Source organism: Myxine glutinosa, chromosome 2, assembly GCF_964187855.1.
Source record: "Myxine glutinosa chromosome 2, kmMyxGlut1.1, whole genome shotgun sequence".
Classification (NCBI taxonomy): Eukaryota; Metazoa; Chordata; class Myxini; order Myxiniformes; family Myxinidae; genus Myxine; species Myxine glutinosa.
Genome location: NC_136262.1, coordinates 35,385,144 through 35,412,838, shown reverse-complemented (window position 1 = coordinate 35,412,838; position 27,695 = coordinate 35,385,144). Strand labels below are relative to the sequence as shown.

Sequence of the window (27,695 nt, the reverse complement as noted above, 5' to 3'; positions counted from 1 at the left end):
GGAATGAAAATGAGGATAAAAACTCGTGTGGAGTACAACTTTCGTCTTCGGTTTGTAGGTTACGGAGTCTTTTGCTTCCTTTATTGACATGTCTCAATCAAATTTGCCAAGCATTTATCATCTTGCAGGATCACCTGACACCAATCATGCGTTTCAATTAGATGAGAAGGCATTGCTTAAAAAACAAGAAAGAGCAATCGCAGACCCTCGCCAGGATGTGTTTTCAGTGGTTTTTCAGGCTTTTGTGTCAAAAATAATATGGCGGCCGAACCAGCCAATTTATGGCTGTGGCAATTTATGGCAATTTATGGCCGAACCAGCCATTGAGGACCGATGACGTCATCATTTTTTTTTTTTCTCAGCCAATTTATCCCTAGATTATGCTCAAGAAATTTCATCTTGATCAGATGAAGTTGTGCACTTGTCGAATTATGACGTCATAATGGAGGCACCTATTACATCATCATTAACAGATGTTATTCCACATGGAGAGTTCTTCATAATGAGCCATGTCTCAATTTTTTCTATGCAGCACCTTCGGAGATATAGAGGTGCAAAATTTTTCGGTTTTTCCAAGATGGCGGCCGAATCACGTGACCTATGACGTCATAATTATCATTAAAAATTTATACAGGTGGAGTTGCACCAATGATGAAAATGTCCTGTCAATCGGACCAACGGTTGCAGAGAAAATCATATTTATTCTGTGCAGACAAACAAAGAGACAGACAGACAAACACACAGACCGACAGACAAACGGACTCAAATGCAATACCCTCTCCTCAGGCGAGGGTAACAAGTTCTCATTGTGTCACTTATGGCATGCATGGAATAGGAAAGATGGCCCCAAAGTAATCTGTGAGGATACTAGAGGGGTTCATGAATTGAATGCGCAGCTTTGTTGTTGGCGGTTCACGACAGACTGTCTCACTATTGAATGAAAACTCATATCGATCCAGAGCCCTATTTACGCCTCCCATAAAGAAAGCTTCTGAGCTTTCGGATCTCTCCTGGATCTCAGATCGTGTGAGACCACCCGCTAAAGCATTTTAAGTGGAGGATAGGAAACTCGCCAGGGTTCCATCCGTAATGGCAAGTGAACATGGAAAATCCCAGCAACAACTCCTTACTCAAATTGGAGAGGGAAGGGACTTGGTTGGACCTCATAGGAGATCAGGTATTTGTCATTTTTGCATGCCTGATATCCCAAGGACTTGTAAGGCAAATGGTAAAAATGATGTGTTTGCGGTGAAATGGCTTGAGACCATCGAGACATTTTGTATAAGGATTGTAGAATCGGACTACTGATTGTATTTGTTGAGTGAATGGTCTCAATAGTTTTTGCCCAGAATGATTCCAGTATCATAATTTTTCAAGGTAGCTGCAGATTTTCGAATGGACTCGGTTGATGTGTATTTCAGTGTGTTTCAGCCATCACTGTGAAGCGTTTTGATTTCGCGAGTGAGTTTTGATCTGCGGTCGTTATCCGAATAATCATAATAATAATACATTAAGAATGCCTTGCAATTTTCAAATCCAGCAAGTAGTCTGACCATTGCTGGCAGCTGTAATGAAAGTCTGCCTTGAGTGCTACGATTGGCTGTTTGAAAGCTGGTGCTGTAATAACATGTGTGTTGTACTTATTACCTCCGCCACCGAAGGTAGATGAAGGTTATTATGTTTTCACCCCTGTCTGTCTGTCTGTCTGTCTGTCTGTCTGTTTGTTACTTGCGAGAATCGAAGATTTTTCAAGTATATTGGTCGGTCCTGTGCGTTATTCTGTCTGTTCGTCTGTTAGTCTGTTTGTCTGTCTGTTCGTCTGTTTGTCTGTCTGTTCGTCTGTTTGTCTGTCTGTCTTTGTCTGTCTGTATGTCAATCGCCGACAGGTCACAATTTTCAACCGATCTTCACGAAACTTCACCAAATGGTAAAGTTGGTCATAAGCAAGAATCCTATTGTTTTTTGGGGTCAAAATGTCGATATGTCAACATAGGGCAAAGGTCACCAACTTTGTCGAATTTCTAAAATCCTCAATTTTCATCCGATTTACTTGAGATTTGAAGAGGATTTGCATATCTGGTCACTGAATTCAACGCCCAACTATTTTTGAGGTCAACATCGGCCAAAAGGTCAACAAAGAGCCAGATTTCTAAAATCTATTTTCATCCGATTGACTTGAAACTGTAAGAGGATTTGCATATCTGGACACTGAATTCAACCACCAAGTATTTTAGAGGTCAATATAGTTCAAAAGGTCAACATAGGCCAAATTTATAAAATTCTCAATTTTTATCTGATTAACTTGAAATTTGAAGAGGATTTACATATCTGGACACTGAATTCAACCACCAAGTATTTTTGAGGTCAACATAGGCCAAAAGGTCAACATAGGCCAAAAGGTCAAATTTCTAAAATCTTCAATTTTCATCTGATTGACTTGAAATTTGAAGAGGATTTGCATACCAGGTCACTGAATTAAACCACCAATTATTTTTGAGAGGTCATCATAGGCCAACAACTTATGTTAGGGATTTCGCAAGTATCGTGCTATGCACGACATATTTCTTATTTGTGTGTTTGTGAACAGCATATCTCAAAACGGTGTGGAAAGATTCGGACGAAATTTGGTGGAGAGGTTGGGTTTTTGACAAGGACAAAATGATGAGATTTTGGTGAAGATCCGGATCCGGGCACGATAATTAAAAAAAAAAATTAAGTGATTCGTCACCATTGAATGATAGGGCAGAAAACTATATATAGCATGATGTTTCAAAAAGTTGTAGATGGATTATGACAAAACTTGGTGGATGAGCTGGTTATGCGACAATAACAAGCCAATTTGATTTTGGTTTAGGTCTGGATCCAAATCCAGCATCAGTGGGATACAAAACATAAATTGTTCAGCCTGGCAGAGGTAAGCTCTCTACCGAGTGCTGTTCTAATTGTTTTACTTGTTTTCAGTATAACGATGACAATTTTACAAGATAACTTTCTTAGTTCGGTTTTTTTGTTGTAAAATATTTTATATAGTCTTTAAAACACCAAACTAACTGTGTAAAACATCCATGATGCTGGGCTGGCAGGACAGCCTGGAGGTACACACACTCTCCTCTGAGATTTCTAGCCTGGGTTCTAATCTTGGCCCACTATAGACTATCTTCCTAGTGTCTTGCAGGCAGGGTGAGGCATCAATGTTGGATGGACGTTAAACTGGGCATCCCATCTGCAAGTATTAGTTGATGACCGTTAAAGATCCCGCGTGGTGTCCTTCGTGAAGAGTAGGCGAGCTATCGCTGGCACCTTGAATAAGATTCCTGCTCTCACCTACATGGAGCACTGCATCACATGCCCCCGGCAAATTATGCTACCAGCAGCCTGCATTGCATATGAAAGAAGAAGAATCGATGATACTATACTGTACATCAAAATAATACTTCATGCAAGAGAATGTAAGGAAAATAGACACAAGATGCCATTTGGCCCGTTTCCACTCCTCTGCATTTTTATTCGGGCATCAATCCTACATACAATGGAAGCTAATCAATTTCTGCTAAAATGATGAGAAAATAGATGTTGTTTTAAAGTGATTTTATGATGAAAATAGATGCTGTTACATTCGAGGGAAAATGAGAAGTTTGAAGATGCGCACACTTACCCATGCAAATAAATATTTACTGGTGTGAGCAGTACATATAATGTTGCATTGGCTTCTGTTATCACTGATAAATCCTTTTTATAACTCACGAGTGTTTGTTGTGTATTTGTTTGTTTGTGGTGCTACTCCGACAGTTCTGGGCAGATTACATCCACACTTGCTACATAGGATCAGCATGACCCCAATTAGTGCACAGGGGTCTTTTTATCTTTGTTCATGGTCTTAGGGGTGGTGGATGGAGGGGGATGCAAATTCTCTATGTAAATGTGTATCGTGTAGCGCCACTCCAGGTGGGAGATGGTATTACTAGTCCCCACGCTTTACAGTGCAGCATTCCTGTCCCCACGTTAGGTATTTTGAATTGCACGTTTGAATAAGGATAATAACACAAGCCCATTGGCTGCTCCCTTAGGGAGCGGGTGCTTCTTGTGCTTATAATTTGAAGGAAGTGGTTTTGTTGATTAGATGAAACTCAGATGAAAGGCAGAATTATACAATGTGGAGTACGTCCCAACCTGTATTTGTGGAATATCCTGTATTGATTTCCTTCTTCTTTTTCACTTTTGTTATGCTGCTGCCATTCCAGTTCCTTCGGGAGTCAGTGGCGGAGCACAAGCCCCACATAGACAGGCTGGCAAAGACTGGCCCGATGCTGGCTGAGCTGAGCGCTGGAGAGGGCCACGTGCTGGCAGATCAAGCCACTGATGTCAGGCAACGTTACATGGGCATTCGCACAGACATGCAGCATAGAGCCATTGCCTTGGATGAGGCGGAAGAACTGGCTACACAGGTCAGTAATGGTTGGCTAGGCCCACAAGAATGAATCGGAGAAAGAAACCTGTGAGTGTAACATTATCTCCACGATTTGATGTGGCATCAACACGGCAATTATTAGAAACGAGCAGATCAAAGTGCTTATTTGGGAAAGCACTCAACCATGTGTTTGTTACCAAACATAGAGGACAAAACGCCCTTGAGTTCACACATTTCCCCTGATTGTACCCTCCCCAGTTCCACGATAAAATCAATCCCATGATAGAGTCGTTGGAGCGAGTGGTGGAGCGACTGAGGGAACCACCACCAACACCGGCCGAGGTGGAGAAAATACGAGAGCAGATCCTGGAGACCTGCGCTGTTACGGCTGAGCTGGAAAAGCTGCAGCCATCGTTTGTTGCATTGCGCTCACGTGGAGAGGAAATTGTTACCCGATCTGAGCATACAACTAGCTCAGATAGTTCAGCTGCCCGAGGTTGGGACAGCATTTGGACATGACTGCTCTATGTCTATTCGTACGTGCATACCTATTTTAAATGAAGTTATCAGAGGTGTAGATGGCACTACATTTATCGGTAGCATTTTAGTGCCCATCGCAGGTTGCCCTGAGAAATTTGAAAGTCAACGGTGAATTGCGAACTGGCACCACATATGGGCCAGAACAGGTTTGCCAGGCAGATTCACCTACTCTTTGAAGGTCATTGTGGAGCCAGCTTGATTTATAGCAACAATCTGTTACATTAGCATCATAGTAATTCCCTTGAGACTAGCTCAGATTCCAGAAGCTTGGAATCCAAATCCTTAATTCTGCTGCCCTCCTCCGAAATTGAACCTACAATCTGCAGGGTACAAAAAGGTTATTTTCTTCTTGCACATCAGACTTGGTTCCCTAATGGTCCTTCTGTCACGCTATCTCCTCCTAAACGGTTGTGTGGAAATTCGCCAAACTTGGTAGTTATGATCACCACATGACATGAAGGTGCGAGAGCAGTCCCATGTTTGGCCTAGTCCCCTGGGGTGAGGTCAAAAGGTCGAAAACAAAGAAAATGCTATTATGGGCACATTTTAAAACATTTTTTACTGAAACTTTGTGTACATGTGCAATCACCATTGGGGGCTGCATGGAATATGTAATGATATTTTGGATTTGATCAACGGATTAATTTATTTGATCACTTAGGGTCACGAGTGTCAAAACAGGGGGAAAAAATGAAATCTTAAAATTTGATATTGGATCATTCCTGGTGGAACTTTTTGCCATCTTTCAACTTTGCTTTAGGTGGTAAGCGTGGTTCACCATCGACTTTGCCCTAGTTTCCTCTGCCATCGAAGACAAATTCAGACGAAATTTGGTGGACACATTGTGCATGTGACACATTCGTGAAGATCTGGTTAGGATAATTTTTTAGTGATTCTTCACCATTGAGAGATGGGGCCAAAAACGATATATAGCACGATATCTCAAAAGGTTTTGGACGGATTCGGACGATACTTGGTGGATGAGTTGGGTAGTTGACAAGAACAAGCCGATTACATTTTGGACGTCTGGATCCAGATCAGTGATATGCAAAACGTAACCTGTTCAGCCTCGTGGCGGTAAGCACTCTCCCAAGTGTCATTCTAGCTGCAATTATTTTTTATTACAGAAACTTTTTGTTTATTTGTGACGATTCGTTTCCTGTCACTTGACGCTTTGAGGGGTCATTGAGGAGTTGACAAGGTCAGCAAAAAATCATGCCCAACCGTAAGCAAAAAATGTCAGTGGCATCATTGATGGTATGCTCTGCTCTTTTTATTCACTCGTGATCTTGCGTTGCATGTATAGGGGTGAGTAAATGTGTGTGCTCATTCTTGATTTTGTGTTTCCATGACGTCACCCTTACGTTGCGGTATACTTCGACCCCTAGGGGGAATCTCAGCGTGGATTGGTCAATGGTTGAAAATGCCACAAGCACAGAAAATAGCATAGCTGCAGACATGTTTCACCCTTATTAGGTCATCAGTACAGCATAATACTTCAAATTGCATTTCCATCCCACAACTGTCCCCACACACAGGAGTACAAGAGTGTCTTGACCATCTGGCCTTTTTGTGGTCTGACATTGAGGCCAGGGCGGAGGAACGTGAGGCTCACTTGCTGGACGTCCTGGACATAGCTGAGCGCTTCTGGCCGGACCTGACTGCACTCCTCAACACGCTGCGTGACACCTTTGAGTGCATACGTGATCTCGATGAACCAGGGTTGGACCCCTCGGTCATCAAGCAGCAGACTGAGGTCACTCAGGTGAGTCTCAGTGCAGGAGGGAAATGTTGATAAATTTGATCATGATATGTAATCTGTAACAGCACAATAGATATTCTTCATGCGTTACTCCTGTTCATTTGTAAACCTACAGGTCATTGTGCTAATCTAGCAGTACGTTCCGACTTCAAATGTCCTGATTTCAAATAAACTTACAGACAGATCAATACTAAATGCTTCATTTTACCGATTTTGCTTGGATGTTTTTTTCTCTTTTAAATAATACTGAAAAAACCCAAAAAGGATGGCAAATTAAAAAGCAAGGCTGTCAGTGCGTCACAGTTTTATTCGGTATTATCACTGGGCATCGTCTTTCTTTGGACCTATAAACATTACAAAGTTTGATAAAAAGCAAAGAAAAGAAAGCATTTCTAAAAAAAAAAGAGCAAGAATCTTGTAAGATTTTGATGTCATCCTTGATTTTATTGTGAAGAGCAGTCTGTGGCTTTTCTATCCATAAACTGTGTAGTGTGTACACAGGCCTATAAAAGGGAAAGTAAATGTGTATCTGCAATTTCCAATGATGTGTCTGCATGTGGTCATGTCACAAACGATGAATGGATGACACGTGTTCTGTGCTGGTTCCCTGCTACCTGGCAGAGCTTTCGAGAGGAGATCGACACACTTCTCGATGAGCTGGAAACTCTGAGGGCCACGGGGGATGACCTTATGTCTGCGTGTGGAGAGTCTGACAAGCCTGACGTGAAGAAAAGTATCGATGAAGTGAGTTTATTCAATGAACGGAAGTACAAACCTTCTTCTTAAGTACATATTAAGATTAACTTTTATTTTGCCTCATCTATTGTGTTGTCTTTCACCTGTTACACAGAATTCCTATTGGTTGAGATATATGATTTGAAATTTTCCAAAAATACTGCTCCGCTTTGGTTTTAATTTTTTGCAACATCAGAAGCAAACTGAGTTGTCCAATAAATCAAGTACAGCAGAAACACATCTTTTCTCTATGCAGGTCAATGTGCTGTGGGACTCACTCAACAAAGCATGGCGAGACCACATGGAACACCTTGAGGAGGCCATGCAGACCACTATCCAGTTCCAAGACATGCTGCAGGCAAGTCTTCTCTCCCTCTATCTCTATATCTCTCTCTCTCTCTCTCTCTCTCTCTCTCTCTCTCTCTCTCTCTCTCTCTCTCTCTCTCTCTCTCTCTCTCTCTCTCTCTCTCTCTCGCTCTCGTTCTCGTTCTCTCTAGTGAAATCAACTTTACATACTGAGTTTCAATTTTAAGTTTAACCTGGGCCTTTGTTTGTAGTAATAATTAAGCTTGCATGTATATTACAAAAATGACAACTGCATTCAACGTAGTTCTTCATCTTTGGACACACACTTGTCCCACTGGAATGGAAACTGCCATGCCTTCACCCTCCACTGGATAATTATTTAGGACTTCTATATAGCCAGACTTGCACACAAAAGGTAACAAGGTTAGATAGAAACGAATGCAGACAAAGACGGATACCTTGCTACAAGACTACCTTTGTATCTGGTTTTCTGACCTGCTCCACTCAATGGATTCCTATCAATGGAAAACTCTCCTCTCCTCTGCGAGTAGAGACTGGAGTTCCTCAAGGCAGTCTTATGCCCAGTCTTGTTCCTCATCTACATTAACAGCTTCTCCGATGCTGTGGAAAATGCCTCTTCTTCCATTTTGCAGATGACTCCACTTTTTTCATAGAATACCCCTATTCTTTGACAGGTGTCAGTCACTCTCTGCTGATCTGGCATTTAATAGTTGATAGTCTGAAAATGGCGCATGTCCTTCAATCCTTGAAAATCTCATTGTCTCACTTTGTGACTTTGGAAGGATCGTCAAACGAACCCCCTTTATCTATTTATTTAGTCATCCACTGGAAGAGCTTCAGTCTCCTGAACTTCTAGGCCTCACCATCAGATTTGACTTATCCTGATTTTACCATATAGCATAAGCTGGTGGTCATACCCAGCCACATCAGGCTAGGAATCCTCCAACATTCCAAATCATTGTTTGTAAAAACAGAACTACTTACAGCCTACAAGGCCTTTGTACATATCTCAATTGGGTACTTTTCTCCCCTATGTGCTGGCATCCCAACATCCCATCTGCCTCTCCTGGATTCTGTTGTTGAACCTAAAACTTTTAACATACTTGGAATCTACTGCGAGGAGGCCAAAGCGCACGGATTGTTTCTCTCACATCACAGATAGGTTGGTGGCCTTTGTTTTTATCAGTCTAGCTCCATCTGCTCTCACAGCCCTCCACCCCTCCACAGCTCTTGCAGGATGTCTGCGTTCTTACAGTAACGTCCCCCTTGTTAAACTCCCAAATTCCAGGCTGATGCACAATTCAACTCTTTTGTTCCTATTTTCTCTCGTTTGTGGAACCGCTTTCCGGAGGTGGTTCACTTACGTTGTTCCTTACAGGGCTTCAGGCCGGCGGTCCACCACCATCTCATGTCCTCTAACAGACGTACATGCAATATTTTCTACCCCCATGAACCTTACCCTGTTACTTTTCAGGTTAACGTTTCCTCCTCTCCTCTCTCGCCTCTTTTCCATCTTTTTCATTCCCTTGGTTATTTTTTTTTTTACCCAACGCTAGTCCTATTGACCCACAGTCAGTACGTTTACCATCACTTTGGTCTTCCAAGAGCCTAGATCTTATACTTAAAAATGCAAATCTTTAAAATTTCACTCCATTTCTAGGTAACTGTGTGCTCATTGTTCCCAACCTATTGGCCTCTCTTTATAGGCCTTGATGGATTGTATGAAAACAAAGTACTCTTTCTTTCCTGTTTAACCACTTCGGTGCTCTTTGTTCTTCAAGTCACCCGAGATCTGAATGAAATAAGCCACACAGGTGATGTGTAACAAACCGCAAGGAGGACAACCTATGAGCGTGAAGAATCGTGCTGCCAGGCCGCGATCCAGCTTTGAGATTGTTTGGCCGACAGATGACATTGGTTATTATTCTTAAAGATAAAGAGCAGTTTAAAAGCCTTGGGTACTCTTGGCTGTGTAATAACCTTTCGCAGCAGGGTATTTGTGGAAACTCCATACATGGCTCTCGGGCTGGATTTTCTGGCTGTTCCCCAGAGTGATGCAGCGACAGAACGACAAAACTGTGAATAATCTGCATGCCTGGATTATCCTTTGTATTTATTCCTCTTGCTTCAGTCAAAGCCTGTTTAGTCGAACGGAGGACGTGTTTCGAATGAAAGAGAGCTCCAGTAACACGTCTCTTTCAGATACTTCAGGAATTTGACTTTTCCCCACTTCATTGGTATAAATTCCAAATATCTGGAGGTAATTATTCTCATGGAATTCTCCTCCTCATTTTTGCACATTGAGGCAATCCCGATCAACCTTCCAGCGCATATCGCGCCGATTCCTAGCCGATGGTAATGTATTTAAATTTTAGCCTCCTCTGCCCCCTTAGTCTGGTCCACTGGTGACATGGGATGTCTGGAATGCTGCCCCAGGATCTTGCTCTTCGTTATCCACTTAAACAAAGCTGCAAATACTCAAGGCCACGGACTCTGCAAAACATTCCCCATTGCCTCCAAATTGGGGGATGAGAAGAGGTGGTTGGGCTGTGTGAATGAATTTCCTTTCGAAATATGTTGTCAGAAGGAAGCTGGTTTCCTCTCCAGGCACTTGGTGTGATCCTCAGGGTGCTCGGTCTGATTGAAACCGTTTACAGCTTGTCATTTACAATAGCCAAACCGCATGGGAAGTACCCGTCGGAGATGTGGGCACACAGCAGCTCTTGGCACACGTGCTTATGAATGCATCCACCTGGAATCATGATTTATATACTCTCTCACATAGCACCGTTCATCGATTTCCTCTTACCATACATCACACACATGTTTCAAACACACTTTTGTGATGCTCAACTGTAGGAATAATAATATTGAGGCATTGCGGTCACATTTTATAGTTTAAGATAATTAAGGGAAGGAAGATCCTGGAATTTATGGTTTTTTTTAGGATAGCCGGGTTGGAAGTGTTTCCGTCATTGGGCCGGTCAACCCTGACATTGTCTGATATATCTAAAAATGACCGTTTTATGCAGCAGGGGGGGGTTAGCATTTCACAGTATGCTGTCCCTCCAGATGAGAACATAAAACTGGTTGTCCAAAATCTGCATTTATCTTTATGACATTTATCATTGCGTGACATTTGCTCATAATTTATCTTGAGCCAAATAACCTTTCCTTTTACTTACTTTCTTGCATGTTCTCATAATTGCAGCTGCCTATCAAGTGATTTTCACAATTTCCTCCTTTTCCTCTGTCCCCAAAGAACTTATTTGATTGGCTGGACTCTGCTGAGGCCCAGCTAATGGTGATGTCTCCAGTCGGCACAGAGCTGAACACAGTCAAACAGCAAATGGAGGAATTGAAGGTAACGGTGGACCAGACCTACCCTGAAGAACCCTTCTGGTTGTTATTCATTCGCTGCACCTTGCTCTGACAGAAAATTTGGGAGTTGATTGTAACCCAAACTGCTTTGGGATTTTGTTCCACACCTGCAGCTTGCCATACGCTGTGCGCCATGAAGTGGAAAAGGCAGCATTACATTGGGGAAAAAGCAAAGGAAAGGGTAGGAGATATAGTGATGAGGGGAGTAAATGAAATGTTTCTTCAAATCGTGGGTCACAAAACTACTCTTAAGATAGAGCTGGTGACATAAGCACATGACCACCAAATTTTTATGTCAACCAAGAATTGCCATTTGTTTCATCTCTCTAGGATGGAATGAGAGTGATAGACCGGGAGCGTGGGATTATATACAAATAGCAGGTATTTGACCTACATCTCAAAGACTAGGACTGATCTACAAGCATTATTACCCGCGCCATAGGAGAGGGTTTTACATTTGGGTCCGTTTGTGCGTTTGTCTGCACCGAACGTGAGTGTGCTTTTGTCTGCAACCGTTGGTTGGATTGACAAGAAATTTTCACTATAGGAGTGTCTCCTCCTATAGAATTTTAAAATGATAATTATGACATAGTAGATCACGTGGTATGGGCGCCATCTTGGAAAAACCGAAAAACGTTGCACCTCTATATCTCCGAAACCGCTCCATGGAAAAAATTGAGACATGGCTCATTGTCAAGTACTCCACATGGAGAACACCATATATTCATTATGATGTCATCAGAGCCTTCATTATGACGTCATAATTAGATAAGTAGAATGCTTGATCCGATCAGTTTGAAATTTATTGAGCATTATCTAAACAAAAATGATATGGGAGAATTAAATTGACTAGCAATGGTACCCGCCCTACAGGTGGGGCTTCATTTGGGAGGCCCAAATGAAAAGGCAAAATATCGGAAATGGAAGGCTTTTTTTATTTTAAACGATTTATGTAAACATCCGTTCAATCATATCACACGCAAATCATCAAAATCTAAACAGTACATGGCACCAATTTTGAAAAAAGATTGAATTAAAAGGGCCTCATCCTCCTTTTCTTTTTTTAAAATCCGGACGATCAACTGGTGTTTTTTTATTTGGCCTGAAGTATGTAAAGAGCGGCTCAGTCTTAATACCGTAAAATACTTCGCGGATTTTCATGGCGGTCAATGACGTCGTATTGCTTTCGTGCGTGTTAAAAACATATCTCTTCAGGTAAACTGTATTTCGTTTTTTTTCGTGTACTTGCATTCTAAACTTGCATTCAGTTGTATTTTGCGATGGATGACAACATAACCGTTGAGATGCGGAAGAGCACGCGACGAATCTGCAAAACGGAAGCGGCCGCTACACGTCTTTCTCAGTCGCACGTTTATGTGTGAAGAGTGTGTGCCGAATCTGTAACACGGAAGCGGCCGCTACACCTGTTTCTCAGTCGCTTTGCACACGTTGCCGTGTTTCTTCAGAGCCGCACGTTTATATAGGAAGAGTTCGTCAGGAGTCGATCTACTCTCTCCTGGTACGTAGAATTTCAACAAAAACCACATCACTGTTCATATCGGTAAATATTATTCCATTGTGTTTGGAAAAACCAAAAAATGGAAAAACAATATAGCCAATTTTACTCCAGGGGGTCCCAGAATTACCCACCCAAAATATCGTTGCGATCGGTTGAGCCATTTTTGCGGTACCTTCGAACGGACGGAGGGACATTTGGTGAATTACAGTGAGATGACGTCATTTGTTCACATGGTTCGGCTGTCACATTGGATTGAACATAAATCTACGTCGTCAATAAACCACGCAAACACAGCAGCTAATAAACATCACACAAAACAAACCACACAAACACAGCAGCTCATAAACACCACACAAACACGTCCTGGCGAGGGTCTGCAATCTCTGATTGCTCTTTCTTGTTTTCCTTTCCTTGTGTGTTGTAGGCATTCAAGGAGGAGACATACCAGCAGCAGATCGAGATGGAGAAGTTGAGTCACCAAGGAGAGGTGCTACAGAGGAAAGCCGAGGGAACAACAAGCAAGGACGTGCTCGAGGCTCCACTCCGTGAGCTGCGCCGCCAGTGGGCCTCACTGAACAGCAAGATCATCACTCGACAGGTAGGAGAGCGCCTATAACCTAAAGTGCAGTGTAATGCATTTCAGTGTGGTACATTTCAACACGGTGCATCGTTATTCAGCACAATGTGTAGTTTGCTCGAGTAAGACTCCATTGCAATCCTTTTAAGGCAAAAACTTTACATAAGCAATGAAAAAACAATGCAAAATATTGCATAATACTGTACAATTCGATATTCTGTATTATTATGAACTATAACAATTAGGAAAGGCAATGCAAGCCTTTTTATGTAAACTTTTCCAGTTTACAGTGAAATAAATATAATACAATAATAATATTAAGTATTCACTCTTCCATGCATCATGATATCCAAATTTAATAAATAAATGGGAAATACCATAAATGGGTAATTGTATTTATTACATGGCAAAACAATACTTAATGTCTCTCTGAAAAGACTGTCTGGAAAACCCTCCCATCTACTTTCTGAACAATCCTCTCCAAGAAGTTCTGTCACTCAAGCTCTTGGGTCTCACTATCTGCCATGATCTTTCCTGGGAAAACCACATTTCCAAGCTGGCCTCCAAAGCCAGTCGCCGACTGGGCATCCTCCGTCGTGCGAAGTCCTTCCTTGGCACACCTGAGCTCCTCACCACATACAAAGCTTTCATCCGCAGCTCAATGGAATACTGCTCTCCCCTCTGGGCCGGTACTCCTGCCTCACACCTAGCTCGGATTCACGCTGTTGAAACCAAAGCTTTCAGAATCATTGCAATCTCCCACAATGAAGCTAACTCCGAGGGCCTTTCACTCACTCACCGCAGGCAGGTTGGTGGTCTTTCTGTCCTCTACCGACTCCTCTCCGGCCTTGCTCCCCCAGCTCTCTCTGGGCTCTGTCCCCCAAATATTCCTACAGGTCACACAAGATGTGCCAGCAACCCTCTTCTGGTGAAACCGCCAAAATCAAGACTCTCTGCTCACCTTCACTCTTTCATGCCTCTTTTCTCCTGCCTCTGGAACAAACTCCTTGGAGGTCACGTCTTTTCGAAGCTGTTCCATGCGCTCACGCTTTCGAAGCTAAGTGATATTTCTCAATTGTGTTTTTGTCGAGACTGTATCTATCTTTCGGTGTATGTACCTATAGCGTATCTTTTGGTAAATTTTCGGTGCTAATTTTTCGTACATGTATACACAATCGTCGGTTAATGGTATCGAGTATTCTGCGGCCTAGTACTCGTAGGCTTAGACTACCGTACCGACTCCGACCTTGTGGTTTGTTTTTCTCTCAGCGATTCGTCGAATGCGCTGAAATTATTTTCGTTCTCTGTTTCGTACCAGTCGTTCACCCCGTACCTCCTTGTTTAATATCTGTACTCACAAAAAAAAAAAAAAAAAACCCAAATTTTTTTTTCCCTTCCCAGGTCTTATTCGTTTATTTGTTGTTCTTTTTGTTCGTTCATTCTTCGTTCGCGATCACGCGGTTAGAAATGTATAATCTCTCCCCTGAACAACTATTTTCTCTCATATATTATAACACCCTTTTCTTCTTTTCCTACAAAAGGATGCTTTCGTCTTGCTCACCAAATCTATTCATTCCAAAAAATATATATAATACCATCTCTTACAGTTCCTCCTTTCTACATTCCATAAACTATCCAGAACTCCATCCCTCCTCCAGTGTCCTCAAACGTATTTTTGACTCGAAGGTCTCAAACTCATTTTGCAAAAAATGTTCGTTTCCCATGAATCGTACACTTTTCAAAATCCAATCTCACCCCTCCCCTCCAAATCCTCCCCATCACCCATCCCTTTCAAATCTCCCCCCTTGCCCCTTCCCTCCCCTCCCTCCTAAACTCCTCCCACACCCCTCCCCTCCGAGACTCTCCCTCGCTCCTCCCCTCCTAGACTCCCCTCTCACCCCTCCTCCTCAAAGCATCCTCCCTGCTTCTTCCTCCTTCCAACTTTCACCTTCATCTCCCCAAACCTTCTGCCTTGCTCTTCCCCCTCCTCAAATAACACCTCACTGTGCCTCACCCAATCTCCATCAAACCTTTTGTCCGCCCCATTCTTCCCTTTCTCCAAGCTATTCTGAAATCTCTGACACACCTTCAACAGCTCTCCCTACCTCTTCCTCCTCTTCCACATCTTACCCTACCCCTCCCCCCCCCCCCCTGTTCTGGACCCGATGCTCCCCCTTCCTCTTCATTAACGGTATGGACCTCAAACATCCGGGGCCTTCGCTCAAACTTGACTGACCTCTCCATACAGGTTGCTTCTGACAAACCAGATGTGATCTGCTTAACAGAAACTTTCCTCCTTCATGATGTCTCTGATGCCTTGGTATCTCTCCCAGGTTACTCCCTCCTCCGGTATGATAGACCTGAGCCTCGTCCTGGAGGTGGGGTTGCTATCTTTATAAAAAACTCTCTTCCTCACTCGCCCTCCACTGCCCTCTCTCCACCTCACCCCCAGGAATACCTTTGGCTACGGCTTCCCCTTCGCTCCCACCTTTTGTTCATATGTGTGTTGTACCGTCCACCAATCAGCGATGACTCCATCTACATCTCACTGTCTGATAATATGGACCAACTTCTATCTACCCATCCCAACTCTCTCTTCCTCATATGTGGTGATTTCAATTGTCACCATGCCAGTTGGCTGGGTGTGGGTACCTCTCTCACCAGCCATGGCTCTTCAGCAAAGGACTTCTGCGACTCACTGGGACTGACACAATCTGTCAATTTCCCGACCCGGATCTCAGTCAACGGAGCATCTTCTCTTCTGGATTTGGTTATGACAAACTTCCCTGAAAATGTCTGCTGCTCTTCTTCTGCTCCAATCGGCTCATCTGATCATGTGCTTGTCAAAGTGGACATCTCTCTGACCATTCTCAGAGAGCCTCCTCAGCGTCGACGAGTCTGGCGTTTCACTCAGGCCAACTCGCACGGTCTTCAAGCAGCCATCAATCATCTGGACTGGTCTCCCATCTCTACCGCCTCTGACATCAACTCATCCTGGGAATTCTTTCAAAGTAAATTGCTCTCTCTCATGCACAGATTTATACCATCTCGTCTTCAGTTGTCATACCCTTCCTCCCGTCCATGGTACACGGAATCTTGTGGTGAGGCTGTTGCCCTGAAACAACTTGCTTTCGTCTCCTGGAAAGCAAATCCAACGGAAGGAAATCTCATTTCCTTTCACAAAGCCCGAAACAAGTGTGTGTCCACCCTCAGGAGAGCCAGGAAACAATATCTCACCATTCTCAAGACCGAACTCTCTTATCTGTCTCCCTCTTCCAAATCCTGGTGGTGTCTGGTCAAATCTGTTTCTGGTGTTTGTTCCCCCTCCATCCCCTCCCTCACCTCAAACGGCTTAACGGCTGACTCCGCACGTGAAAAAGCTGAATGCCTCAACTCTGTGTTTGCCTCTAAATCTTGTGTCCCAAACCCATCCCTCTCTGTACCCACCGTACCCAGTCGTACCCAGCTGCTCCTGGACTCTGTGTCCTTTCCTCCTGACAAGGTGGAAAAGTTTCTGTCAACCCTCGACTCTGATTCTGCAACTGGTCCTGACGGCATCAGCCCACGGGTCCTAAAATCATGTTCTTCTGCTCTTTCACTCCCTCTTTCTGTTCTCTTCACCCTCTGTTTTGCTCAAGGTCATCTGCCATCTGCTTGGAAATCAGCCAACATCACCGCTTTGCACAAAAAAGGTGCAAAAACAGATCCCAGCAACTACAGACCAATCAGCCTTCTCCCAATTATCAGCAAAGTCATGGAATCCATCATTGCTTCAGATATTAATTCTTTCCTCTTCTCCAATGGCTTGATCTCTGATCATCAATTTGGTTTCAGACCTGGTCACTCTACTCTGGACATGCTGCTTCTGCTTTCTCAACAATGGATGGAGGTCCTCAACGCCAAACAGGAAATTAGAGCAGTCTCCCTTGACATTTCACGTGCCTTCGATACGGTCTGGCACCCTGCTCTGCTCTCCAAACTCTCCTCCTTTGGTATCCATGGAAATCTCCACGCATGGCTGGCGGACTTCCTCTCTGGTCGTAGTCAACGTGTGGCCCTGAATGGGTTTCTCTCATCTCCTCTTCCTGTTCAGGCTGGAGATCCCCATGGTAGTGTTCTGGGCCCTGTGCTTTTTCTGGTCTTCATCAATGATCTCTCTGACTCTCTTGAAAATCCTCTCTATCTCTTTGCTGACGACTCTACTCTCTGTCGCTCCATTCCTCATCCCTCAGATCGGCAGTCTGCAGCCTCCTCACTCTCTGCAGACCTGGACAAAATCACAGACTGGTCAAACAAGTGGAACATGTCTTTCAATCCTGACAAATCTCACACTCTTACAATGTCTCTCCGAAAGGACCGACTGGACAACCCTCCCATCTACTTTCTCAACAATCCTCTCCAAGAAGTTCTGTCGCTCAAGCTTTTGGGTCTCACTATCTGCCATGATCTTTCTTGGGAAAACCACATTTCCAAGCTGGCCTCCAAAGCCAGTCGCCGACTGGGCCATCCTCCGTCGTGCGAAGTCCTTCCTTGGCACACCTGAGCTCCTCACCACATACAAGGCTTTCATCCGCAGCTCAATGGAATACTGTTCCCCCCTCTGGGCTGGTGCTCCTGCCTCACACCTTGCTCGGCTTCACGCTGTTGAGGCCAAAGCTTTCAGAATCATTGGAATCTCCTGCGATGTAGTCAACGCCGAGGGCCTTTCACTCACTCACCGCAGGCAGGTTGGTGGTCTTTCTGTCTTCTACCGACTCCTCTCCGGCCTTGCTCCCCCAGCTCTCTCTGTGCTCTGTCCCCCCAATATTCCTTCAGGTCGCACAAGATCTGCCTGCAACCCTCTTATGGTTAAACTGCCAAAGTCTAGGCTCTCTGCTCACCTTCACTCTTTCATTCCCCTTTTCTCCCGCCTCTGGAACAAACTCCCCCACTCCCTTCAATCCCACTCCTCCCTCCAGGTCTTTAAAACAGCTGTTCACCACCATCTCTTATCGTTCCCCATCGAAAACCTTGATCTTTTCTACCCCCGGTAATTCACCCCAGAGTCCTTGCAGTGTTCATATGTTTTAATCCTCTCCCACCTCCCCCCAAGTCCTCCCGATGTCCCTGCTCTCAAATGTTGTGTTTGTGTCCTTTCCCCTCTTCCCCCTCTCTTTTGTGTCCTTCCCCCTCTCTCCCCATCTTGTCTGCCGCTCCCCTTGTTTTTTGTGTTTTGTGTGTCGGTTTGTCTTTTTGTGTGATTAATGTTAGCTCTTTCACGAGCCTCGATCTTGTATACAAAAAAAAAAAAAAAAAACTCCCTCACTCTCTTCAATCCCACTCCTCCCTCCAGGTCTTTAAAACAGCTGTTCACCACCATCTCTTATCTTCCCCCATCCAAAACCTTGATCTTTTCTACCCCCGTTAATTCACCCCAGATCCACTTTTCTGAAATACCGACTTCTTTCCTGGAAGTCCTCGCTGTGTCCATGTGTTTTGTTTTTTTACCTCTCCACCCCGCCTCCCACAACCCCCTTCCCACGCCTCCTCTCCCCAAGCCCTCTCCCTCCCACAGATCTCCCGATGTCCCTGCTCTCAAATGTTGTACTTGTGTGCTTCCCCCTCTCTCCCCATTTGTCTCCCGCTTTTGTCTTTTTGTCATGTGTCCGTTTTCTTATTTATTTCTTATTTATGTCCGTCTTTGGACGTCTTTCTTCTTTGGACGTCTTTGGACTTGTGTCCGTCTTTCTTATTTTGTCTTTTGTGTCCGTTTTTTTTTTTTTTGTCATTAATGTTAGCTCTTACACGAGCCTCGATCTTGTATACAAAAAAAAAAAATACAATGGCAGTCCGACAGGATTAGATGCGGAGGTAGCACACCTCCCTTTGAGTTGTCTAGTCTGGATTCCATCATCAATCTGACTATAAACTCAGATTGGTATTTCACAGGCAGAGCGTTCCATCACAGAGTGCACCGTCCCTAAGATGGACGTTAAGCTGTGTGTCCCCTATGCTGCCATTAGTTTGTGGATGTTTAAGATCTCAGTGTCCTTCACAAAGAGTAGGTGAGTTATTACAAGCACCCTGGCTAAATTTTAAATGTCTGCCGAAATCGGCTCCAGTCGAACGTCAGGCCCAGGCAACTGGTTCGTCAAAAGACTTAGGCCGAACTTCCCACCTCAGCTGACGCCACGGGAAGGTGGAATTAATTGTGGCCATTAAATAAGTACTGGAGGAGGAAAAACTACGATGGCAGGACAATTACAGACCATGTGGAAAAATGATTGTTTGTTCCCTCATGACCACCTGATGGGAGTTCTAAACATATCGTTGCCTATAATACAATATATACTTAATTAGGACTTCCTATGGCTAAATGTAGACGAATAACATCATACATTGTGAGTTTCCAAAACCACAAAGGCTTAATGGAAGTTGTACTATGTTTTAAACCATTTTATTATCAGTATTGTCTGACGTGTGTGTGTGTGTGTGTGTGTGTGTGTGTGTGTGTGTGTGTGTGTGTGTGTGTGTGTGTGTGTGTGTGTGTGTGTGTGTGCGTGCGTGCGTGTGATGTTCGGCAGCACAAGCTCGAATCATCGCTCCTTGCACTGGGACAGTTCCAGCATGCCCTGGAGGAGCTTCTGTCCTGGTTGAGTCACACCGAGGACCTCCTCGCCGAGCAAAAACCAATTCGAGAAGATCCAAAAGAGATTGAGATCGAGCTTGCCAAGCACCACGTAAGGCCAGCCTGGTGTCTGTGCAGTCTAAAGGAGACATTTGCATTTTTAAACATTTCTTTACATCTATTTTCATCCACAGTGAGTGTTATATAGTCGTAGATGGACCTTTTTGAGGAAACAAAATGCTGATGACATTATAAACCTCTGCCACAACTCCTGCTTATCAATAACCACTATCCTACTCAGGTGTTGCGTAATGATGTATTGGCACACAAGGCCACACTGGAGAACGTGGCACAGGCTGGAGGTGAGCTTGTGCGGACGGGTGATGGAGACGTGGCAGGCAGTGTGCTACGGCAAAAGCTGAATCGCCTGCAGAAGCGCTGGGAAAACCTGCTTAAGGAGACTGAGCTGAGGCAGAAGAAGTTGGAGAGTGCATTGAGCCAGGTGGTGTTGAACCAAGCAGTCTAGGTGTCACAAACCTCATGCAATCATTGCTATTTCAGTTTTTCCCAAAATCTCACTTCCTATAATTGAATAGCTGAAGGTTCATATCTATCCTTATGTCACGTCATAAGTTACGTGGTACGGGCGCCATCTTGGAAAAACCTAAAAACTTGGCACCTCTATATCTCCGAAACCGCTCCATGGAAAATTTTAAAGGTGGCTCATTGTAAAATACTCACCATGAGGAATAACATGTTAATGATGATGCCATAGGTGGCCTTCATTGTGACGTCATAAATCTACAAAGAGAATGCTTGATCCGATCAGTATGAAATTCAATGAGCGTGATCTTGGGATAAATTGGTCGAGTAAAAAAAATTGATGTCATCTGTCACGTGGTTCAGTAGCCATATTTTTTACAGTGTAGACCATAATGCAATGTCATCTGGAACAGCGTTTGTCTGTCCGTCAGGTGTATGTATGTATGTATGTTCCTCACAAACGTCCACCAATCATAGCTGAGGATCTGGTCACATGACAGGGGAGCAGCAGATCCAAGCCCAGCTACACCGTTGCTAAACTATCGGTCTTGTTGCTCTTGTTTTAGGACACTAATGAGAAAGGTTTACGATCACATAACGGTTTACTCATCGAGATGTCAGATGCTCCTTTAACGGAGCAGGATTTGAATCGAGCAAATGTCAGTGCATATGGAGCAGGATCCGATAAAACGTCCAACGAAATGATAAGTAAGCACCACATGTGGTGAAGAGATAACGTGCACAATGATTGGCCTTTAGAATCATTCAACATTTGTCAAACATTCCACAATCCTCCTGAGCTTTTAAAATCGTCCAGCAGACTCCATTATTCTGTCTTATAGCGGGATGGACAGTATGTGATAAAATTGCATGGCATCGATGTCACTGTTTCTTCAACCAGGCGCAAGGCTTTCAGGGAGAAATTCATGCATTGCTCGCCTGGCTGGGAAAGGTGGAGGCTCAGCTGCTGTTATCGCGGCCTTTTGGCGGACTTCCGGACACATCACGAGATCAGCTCAATGCACATCTGGTATGAGAGGAGAATGCATAGCTTTGGATATGGATGTGAGTGATGTAATTGGGTGGAGAAGTCATGTGATATTCATGGGAGACTTTTATGTTTTATGGAAAAAATATTAGAACTTTAAAACTATCCATTGCTTTGAGGTTTCCCTCAAGGTAAACTTTACATGTACAAAGGTGAGATCAGCCAGCATTCCAGAAAATCTACACAGTTCATAGGTTTTCAATGTTACCTATTTCAATGTTACATAGGCTCACATACATCTCCTTCTCACTGTCATGCAGGAGCTGTGCGCAGATCTGGATAAACGTGAACCAACGTACCTGTCCTTGATGGAGCGTGGAGTGGATGTCCTCTCTGCCGGAAAGAAGTCGTCATCGACCAACACGACGCAAGTGTTGCACTCGCTGGAACAGCGTTGGCAGAATGTGTGTGCCAAGGCTGCAGAGCGCAGGGTAAGGAATGTTCGTTTAGCGTTTGTTTCCTTTTGTGCTTCAGAATAGTACTGCTGATATTACCTGCTGTACAGTAGGGTGAGGGTAATGCTGCATAATTATAATTCACATCACATAAACTGGAAAATAGTGTCCTGCCATAACAAGCTGACATACATACAGTGCAGCAGCTCAACGCTTGTTGAAATCATGTTTTGAGTCAATTGTTTTCAGAATATTTTGATTTGTTATAAATCTGCAAAAACACCACCGTAAATTGTTATTGTGTACATGGATATATATATATATACACACAAAAGAAGCATGCTGACCCTAGATGTGACATGACATTTACATCATGCACATAAATTATGCTGACACATCACCTCCAAACTAGGAGTGCATACATCTGGCTCTCAGGTCTTTGCAGACTGACATTTATGATATTTATGTCCCATACATACAGTGGGGTGCAAAAGTATGATTCCACTTAAATAAATGCTAAGCTTTCTCAAATCACAAATTTCAAACATGAATTTGTCATAATATTGAAGATATGTATCCATATTCTTTAATTTATGATAGTTATTATTGCCTGACACTTTGTCTTGACAGAATAAATGAAGGGTGAATACATTTGAGAGAAAGATAAAATTTATGTGAGCAGTCTGACTATGCTCTGGATTGCATTACAACACTGTTGAGAAAAGATTGACTTAAACATAAATCCACAAACTAATCATTTCAATCCCAAATGGAGTCGATGCAGTTCTCTTGATTATATGTAAAAAACACACATACATACACATACACACATACATACACATGCATGCACACACACACACACACATGCGTACTTGTGGACCACAAGTAAATTGTCAGCTGAGGCTGACTCTGCTCTTCCTGTTTGTCTCAAAATGTGTTTTGTGACGATTCTTCACATCATTCTGTTCACAATGCTGTCTCTAATGTCTCCCATAGGTTAAGCTGGAAGAGGCTGTCTCGATGGCAACAGAATTCCACAATAATCTGCAGGATTTTATCAACTGGCTCACGCATGCGGAGCACATGCTCAATTCAGCATCACCTCCAAGCCTCATACTTGAAACAATACTATTCCAGCTGGATGAGCACAAGGTATGCACCACCTCAGCTCAAGTGGACCATACAAACAGTGCACAGGAAAATGGTGTAAAGTTATATGTTTACCTCCGCCATGGATGGGGGTTATGTTTTCACCCGTCTGTCGTTTTGTTTGTGAATGGGATATCTCAAAACGTTGTGGACGGATACGGCCGAAATTTGATGGAGGCATTGGGTATATGACAAGGACAAAATGATTAGATTTTGGTGAAGATGCAGATCCAGATCTGGATCCGAGAATTTTAAAGTGATTCTTCACCTTTGAGAGATTATGTATTATGTAAGATAAGATTATGTATTGATTATGTATGTATATAAGATTATGTAAGATACCCATGCTACGCACGGGTGGGAGGCCAAAAGCAAACAGGCAATGCAGATAGGGTGAATGCTAAAGCATGAAACCAATAAATTCCACATTCCTGTAGCACCCTCAGTCGCACGTCAGACATGGACAGCAAGTTCGTGAAGGACTTCCATGAAAAACGTACCCGTTCAAAAACAAACAGGTACGTTCACGTATAGAAACATCGATCATGGGTCCGTGGCGAATCTGCATATGACGATCCGCGAAGTTCACGTTTTTTAAGGTAGAAACCATCATGGCATGTCGTCATTTACTTGAACTCAATATCTCTTTTTTTATTCCAAACAACATAACTCCAATCACAAATTAATCACAAAATAAACTTTTAACAACATTGTTAATGTTTCCTTCATTGTAAAAACGACCAAGTCAACAGTTAAAAGGATTTTGAGCCGATAGGTGTTACGGCCTTGGCAAGATCGATGGAGACAGTGATCTGTTAACTTATACACCGCCCAAATAGCTATGTGGAATTATCTCATGTAGAGATTAAACTCACGTTGTTTGAACTTTGGCCGAGGTCATTGTTTACTTTTAATGATGTTTATATACGAATCAAAAAGAAGATAATTGGTTTTGGGTCGTCCTTTCCGCATATCTCGTGGGATTGTGAGTTGGAGAGACGACCGTGATGACGGGGAGGGAGTTGGCGTTCTCTCAAGCGGGGATTCAACCCATGTCCTTATAAAAGGTCTTTGTCCGAGGTCACCGAGTCTGATCGGTGCAGCCGTGCGGCGATATGTGCAGGCGTTTGTGCGGCACCCAGGGAAAAAACGTTATGCGGGAGTCCAAACCTGAAAATGCTGGAGGCCAAAGCTGAAATTAGAAAAACATTTTACCCTATTTTACTCCAGGAGATCCCAGGATTACCCACCCAAAATATCGTTGCAATCGGTTCAGCCATTTTTGTGGTACGTTCGAACGAACGAACGGACGGACAGACGGACATTTGGTGAATTCTAGTAATATAGCTTGATGTCTCAAAAGGTTTTGGACGGATTTTAACAAAACTTATTGGATGAGTTGGGTAAGTGACAAAAACAAGCCCATTAGATATTGGTTAAGGTACCGATGCAGATCCGGCCTATCATATCAGCGGGATACAAAAGATAAACTGTTCAGTTTGGCGGAGGTGTGCTATCTACCGAGTGCCGTTCTAGTTCATTATGTTGTTGTTTTTTATTTTAGGTTCTATTTTCCTTTTAGATGAATTTGAGATTAATAATGTGACAGTGGTTAATTTTGCTCGGTGTTATCTGATTTTGGAGAGGAATCCATTACTATTGAGGGAAATTTGTGAGATGCATTAACATTTCTTATTCATTTATTTATTTTTACAGGGTCTAAGGCTCATGCAGTGCGGGGCTTTTACACAAATGACACACACACTCACAGAGACACCGAACTTGAATTAGGACAAACGCAGGTAGGTTGGAAGTGACGTAACTTCCTGGAGCAATCTGGGTGTCGGCTCACCAACTTGCTTTGTCGCTATTCTCTCCACAATCAGCGGTACAATTAAGGAGAAATCTCACTCCTCCCTCTCTCCATGGAATGTCAACCCAGGGGGATTTATCAAGCAAATAAGCAGCATGTATCATTTGAAAAGTCTTCGGTGTGACTCGTCCAGGGTTGGAATTGAATTGCCGACCAGCCAGACTCAAAGTGGACACTCGACTCACAATGCCATTGAGGCTGCCCCCACATGGATAGGGAGTGCAAATATGTAAATAACCATTATACCAATTATAGCCATCTATCTATAATTCCAGTAATCTCTGTGTGTATGTGTGTGTGTATGTGTGTGTGTATGTGTGTGTGTATGTGTGTGTGTATGTGTGTCTGTGACCGCTGTTTCTCGACAACCACGGGTCCGATATACTTGAAACTTGCCAGGTATATTGCTGGGGACCTGAGGATGTGCCTTTTCAAGGTTTCATATTAATCGGAGAAGTAGTTACCGAGCTATGTCCAAAAAACGATTCAACCAATCAGAGAGCAGCGAGCTATCACGTGTGCCGAACGTGGCGAACAGACTCTGCCTCGGACGGCACATTTGAGAGCGTATTCATTTATTTCACGTTGGCAAACTATGTTGGCGCTATGTTGGCGTTTAACTATGTTTTAAAACTAATTAAAACTAATTTGCGATTCATCGTAACTGCGATATGCGACCTTCCGGACAGTCAAATGAGGACGTCACTTCCGGACTTACGGATAGTCATAGTGACGACGTACTGATGCTGAACGTGGCGAGCAGACGCTGTAAGGTACGATCGATTGTAGTACACGTTTATAATAACTCTGCCGATACAGGCCCGATTAACTGCAGCGCCATCCGAGCTGCGGCGTCGGGACGATACATTCATTGTACGGTCACATCACGCACTTACGGGCACGCCCATGGGCCCATGGGCACGCCCATGCATGCATGGGCGAAGACATTTTTTTTATTTTTTTTGGCAAGGAACGGGCACCCACGTACGGGCACGTCCTAGTACATTAAATGAGCAGTGCCACTATTGCAATAAGGAAAGAAACAAAGGTGTATTTTCAGCTTCAAAACCTGTTCAAAGCCGAGCTAACCTTTCGTTCTTTTTCACAAATGACCTCATCTCTGATTCAGATCAGGCACTCTACCAATCTACCATGGACATGCTCTTTCTACTCTCCCAACAATGGATGGAGGCCCTCACTAGCAGACATGAGATCAGGACATATCTCGAGCTTTCGATACAGTCTAGCATATCCTGCCTTGCTCTCCAAACTCTCTGCCTATGGAATCCCAGGTCAACTCCACTCTTTGATTACTGACTTTCTTTACTCTCATGGCCAACATGTGGCTCACAACTAAATCCTTTCTTCTCCTCTCTCCATCAATGCTGGAGTGCCAAAAGCAGTGGTATAGGCCCCATCCTCTTCCTAGTCTCCATCATTAATCTCTTTGACTCTCTGGAAAATCCTCTATCTCTTTGTTGATGACTCATTCCTCACTCAAATGCTATGGCATTCCTCATCCTTCAGACAGACAGGCTTCCCCTCTTCTCTCTCTCTTCAGACTGTGACAGAATCACAAACTGGTCAAACACTTGGAATGTCTTTTAACCCTGAGAAATCCCACACTCTCACTATCTCTCTCTGGAAGGACCGTCTGGCAAACCCTCCCATCCGATTTACTTTCTTAACAACCCTCTTGAAGAGGTTCAGTCATTCAAATTCATTCAGTAATTCAAATTCATTCAATTCAAATTCAAAAGTCATTCATTCAAACTCACTATCAGCAACGATCTTTCTTGGCCAAACCACATTTCAAAGTTGGCCTCCAAAGCAAGTCATCGACTTGGCGTCCTCCGTCGTTCAAAGTCCTTCCACGGCACACCTGAGCTCCTATCCACCTACAAAGTTTTCATCCTGCAACTTGATGTAATACTGCTCTCCCCTCTGGGCTGGCTCCCTTGCCTCACACTTTGCTCAGTTTGATGCCGTGGAAACCAAGACCTTCAAGATCATTTGAATCTCCTGTGATTAAGCTGAGTATATGGGCCTAACACTTTCCCATCGCAAACAGGTCGGTGATCTCTCTGTCTTCTTCCTCCTTCTTTCTGGTCTTGCACTCTCTTCCCTCTATGTGCTCTGTCCCTCCCCTCTCCCACCCCGCCCTCCCCTCTTGCGTTACTCACATGTATCTGCAAGCACATGTGGTCCACCATCAATCCCCTCCTGGTGAAACTCCCAAAATCCAGAATCACTGCTCACCTCCACTCATTTGTTGCTCTTTTTCCCACCTGTAGTACCAACCTCCACATTCTCTTCAATCTCCTTCTTCACTCCAGGTCTTCATTACAGCTGTTCATCATGATCTCAGATCATGCCCCATCTAAAACCATGATATTTTCTACAACTGCTAAACCACCCTCCCCACACCTCCCTTTCCCCCCTCTCCTCTGTATCCACCTTGTCCACCCCTTGCATCCTCCCCTACCACTCATTGCTACCCACATCCCTCGTTTGTCTGTTGTCCGTCTGTCAATTTTCCCTGTCCGCCCTTACTGTTGGCATTTCCCCCTTCTCCTCCTGCTATTCCTTTTTTGTGTTGCGTCCTAATCCATTCTGTGTTCCAGCTCTTCCATGAGCCTTGACTATGTATTTAAACAAAAAAAAAACCCCATAAAATACCGAGGACGTCTCAGCTTGCTGTTTAACACCATTTTCCCTTTTTAGACACCAGCGATGTAATCACCCACAAACATCTCGAGAGCTTTTTTTTAAATTCCTTTGCGTACTCCGATGTCAAAAAGCTATTTATAAGTTGAGGCCACAGATTTATG

General features: G+C 43.7%; 1 protein-coding gene across 1 annotated transcript in view; it reads left to right on the top strand.

Annotated features, from left to right (window-relative positions):
• Positions 1 to 27,695, top strand: part of DST (dystonin) — a 390,037-nt gene that overhangs the window by 323,260 nt on the left and 39,082 nt on the right. The window contains exons 72-83 of the mRNA XM_078772579.1: positions 4,242 to 4,445; positions 4,667 to 4,904; positions 6,487 to 6,713; positions 7,332 to 7,454; positions 7,702 to 7,803; positions 11,035 to 11,136; positions 13,097 to 13,270; positions 19,813 to 19,968; positions 20,158 to 20,358; positions 21,301 to 21,429; positions 21,708 to 21,878; positions 22,839 to 22,994. Of these exons, the coding sequence (XP_078628705.1) occupies positions 4,242 to 4,445; positions 4,667 to 4,904; positions 6,487 to 6,713; positions 7,332 to 7,454; positions 7,702 to 7,803; positions 11,035 to 11,136; positions 13,097 to 13,270; positions 19,813 to 19,968; positions 20,158 to 20,358; positions 21,301 to 21,429; positions 21,708 to 21,878; positions 22,839 to 22,994 (1,983 nt within the window). The remainder of the gene's footprint in view (positions 1 to 4,241; positions 4,446 to 4,666; positions 4,905 to 6,486; positions 6,714 to 7,331; positions 7,455 to 7,701; positions 7,804 to 11,034; positions 11,137 to 13,096; positions 13,271 to 19,812; positions 19,969 to 20,157; positions 20,359 to 21,300; positions 21,430 to 21,707; positions 21,879 to 22,838; positions 22,995 to 27,695) is intronic.